The sequence below is a fragment of the Psammomys obesus genome, unplaced genomic scaffold (assembly GCF_907164565.1).
Source record: "Psammomys obesus unplaced genomic scaffold, mPsaObe1.curated_primary_1811, whole genome shotgun sequence".
In the NCBI taxonomy this organism is placed as follows: domain Eukaryota; kingdom Metazoa; phylum Chordata; class Mammalia; order Rodentia; family Muridae; genus Psammomys; species Psammomys obesus.
In genome coordinates, this window is record NW_026585689.1 from 2,502,652 (window position 1) to 2,505,436 (window position 2,785).

General features: G+C 43.6%; 1 protein-coding gene across 1 annotated transcript in view; it reads left to right on the forward strand.

The window, feature by feature from the left end:
- The window catches only part of Dppa4 (developmental pluripotency associated 4), a 54,163-nt gene that overhangs the window by 35,640 nt on the left and 15,738 nt on the right, over positions 1–2,785 (forward strand). The window contains exon 5 of the mRNA XM_055593118.1: positions 1,718–1,905. Coding sequence (XP_055449093.1) covers positions 1,718–1,905 — 188 coding nt within the window. The remainder of the gene's footprint in view (positions 1–1,717; positions 1,906–2,785) is intronic.

Sequence of the window (2,785 nt, forward strand, 5' to 3'; positions counted from 1 at the left end):
GGAAGGAAGGAAGGAAGGAAGGAAGGAAGGAAGGAAGGAAGGAAGGATTTTTCAAGATGTCTGGATTTCTGTGTACAGGACAGCCATCATCTTATAATCCAGAGCTTTAGCAGAAATTATTTCCATGCACACCACTGCACATTCTGCAAAGCCATGCTTCAGAAGCAAAGTCAGGCCAGTTCTCTGATGCTTTCCTGAAATATATGTCTTTGCACTGTGATTAAGTAACTTTAGGAATGCAGAGAACACTCACTGTCCACCGTCATCTCAACGTGTTGCCACCACAAACTCAGAGAGCAGCTGAGAAAAACGTCACTCCATCACTGATCATTATAATTTTCTCCAAGGATGACAAACACTCCAATCCCATGAAAGCAGTTCATCAGTGCACTGATGTTAGAGGGGTAGAAAATAAGAGAAAAGGCCCATGTTCAAAGTCAATACACAATGCAGTCGAGAGACGTTTCAACTCAGTATCACACTTAAGGGGAATACACAGAAATAAGGAAACTTCATGGGTCATAATTTTAAGCACAACACAACATCAGCTACATTTTGCTTCTCTTCCAGGTGCTCAGATGGAAGGCAAGCTTGTGTGAATGCAGTGTGGCTACCTGTCTCTTCTCTGAAGCCACAGTTATTAATAATCGTTCTCATCTGAGTTTGTTTTACCATTCTCTGCATGGCAATGCTTCTGTCTCAGGAGGAAAGTATTTCATGTCATAAAAGCCACCTTATTTCAGATCTGGGTAAAATTGAAAGCCAGAAGAAACTGAATGAAAGTTAATAAAAGTTAAGGGTTGTCTGGGGGAAAAAAAGAAAGAAGAAAGGGAAGAAAGAAAGAAAGAAAGAAAGAAAGAAAGAAAGAAAGAAAGAAAGAAAGAAAGAAAGAAAGAAGAAATGTAAACTACAGAATTAAATTAGAGGCTGCTTTCATTTATCTATATTTTTAAGTGTTGTTCTCATTTTTATTTATATGCATGTGGTAGGATGGTTGTGTGTGCAGAGGCCGGAAGGGAAAGCTGGAGTTAAGGCAGTTGTGAACCAACTAGGTTGTGAGCTGCCTGGTGGGGTGCCTGGAACCACACCTGGGTACTCTGAAAGAGCAGTAAATGCTCTTAACTGCTGATCCATCTCCCTGGCCCCCATGTTTTAGAGCACAAGCTTGTTGAAGCTAGTGGGAATCTTCCGCCTCAGCTTCCCAGGAGCTACAATTACAGGTATGAGGCCTGGTGTCTGACAAACTACCCTACTTTATGTAAAACACTCTGTCTTAGTTACTTTTCTATTGCTGTGAGGAGATCTCATGACCAAGGCAACTTTTAGAAGACAGAGTTTATGGGTGGCTTACGGTTTCAGAGGGTGGATTCATGACCATCATGGTGGGAAGCATGACAGAGGGCAAGCAGGCATGGAGCTGGAGCCACAGCTGAGATTGCATCTTGAGACACAACCGTCAGGCAGAGAGAAGTTACAGGACATCATGTGGGTTTTTGAAACCCCAAAGCACATGTCCTCACCACCACTGTGATGTATTCCCTCCAATAAGGCCATACCTCCTAATCCTTCCCAAACAGTTTCACCAGCTGGAGACCAAACATTCAAATATATGAGCTCATGAAGCTGCTTTCATTCAAATCATCCCACATTCTAGGATGGTTACCTCTGTAATCTGATTCATGTAGTTTTTTGTTTGTTTGTTTTTCTGTTCTCTTAGCCATTGCCATTTTGAAACCAGTGGAACACGATAGAACTCACATCAGACATGTGTCCTTCAAGAATAGTATTCACAGGGAAGATTGGCAAGAGGCAAGATACAGTTCTCCTTCTTCCTTGGGGGCTGTTGGAGATCAGCCCATGGAGGCAGGGGGCAAAAACAGAAGTCAAGACAGGTCTCTAAAGGCCGTGAGCACCACAGAGAATGACCATTCTGGGAACCACATCAGGGAGATAGTTCAACTTTAATTAGGTAGAGCAAGGGCTATATACCCCCTGGGGAGTGGGTGGAGGGCCCCCAGTATAGGTGTACACCATTGGTTAGAACTGGGCATTTCAAGGATGCTTGATTTGCATTAAACAGCATTGTCTTACCATATGTGCCTGCAGGCCAGAAGAGGGCGCCAGATTTCACTATAGATGGTTATGAGCCACCATGTAGTTGGTGGGAATTTAACTCAGGATCTTTGGGAGAACAGCCAGTGCTCTTAACCTCTGAGCCATCTCTCCAGCCCCCACGATCCTATCATATGAATGGGACCACAGTCCCTACTTATCCTATAGGTGCAGAGAGGTAAGAGCTAGCAAGGAACTGTGTCAAAAGCTGTATATCAGACATGGTTAGGGGACTCTAAGCCACTTCACCAGATGAGGTCAGGCTAGGAGGCCCTGCTGGTGAAACAGAGGACTGACAGGACTGCAACTTCAAACAGATGGTTCCTTCCAACAGCAAGACTGGATGAAGACCCCTATCTGTTGACACATCCTGTCATTCTTAGCACTCAGGTTGAGGCCGGATGAGCTCAAGCTCAAGTTTAAGACCAGCCTTAGTCCACAGCAAAACTTTATGAATATGGAAGTCTCTGTGAAGCCACAACTACTACAACAAAATAGGAACAAAACCACAAAACAAAAAGAAAAACAATAACAACAATCCGCACATTAAATGACTGTGTCTATCCCGAGTAACTTTGTTGTGTTAGTATATGTGTGTGTAAGTTGCTTGGGGCATGTATATAATACACACACACACACACACACACACACACACACACACACACACACACAC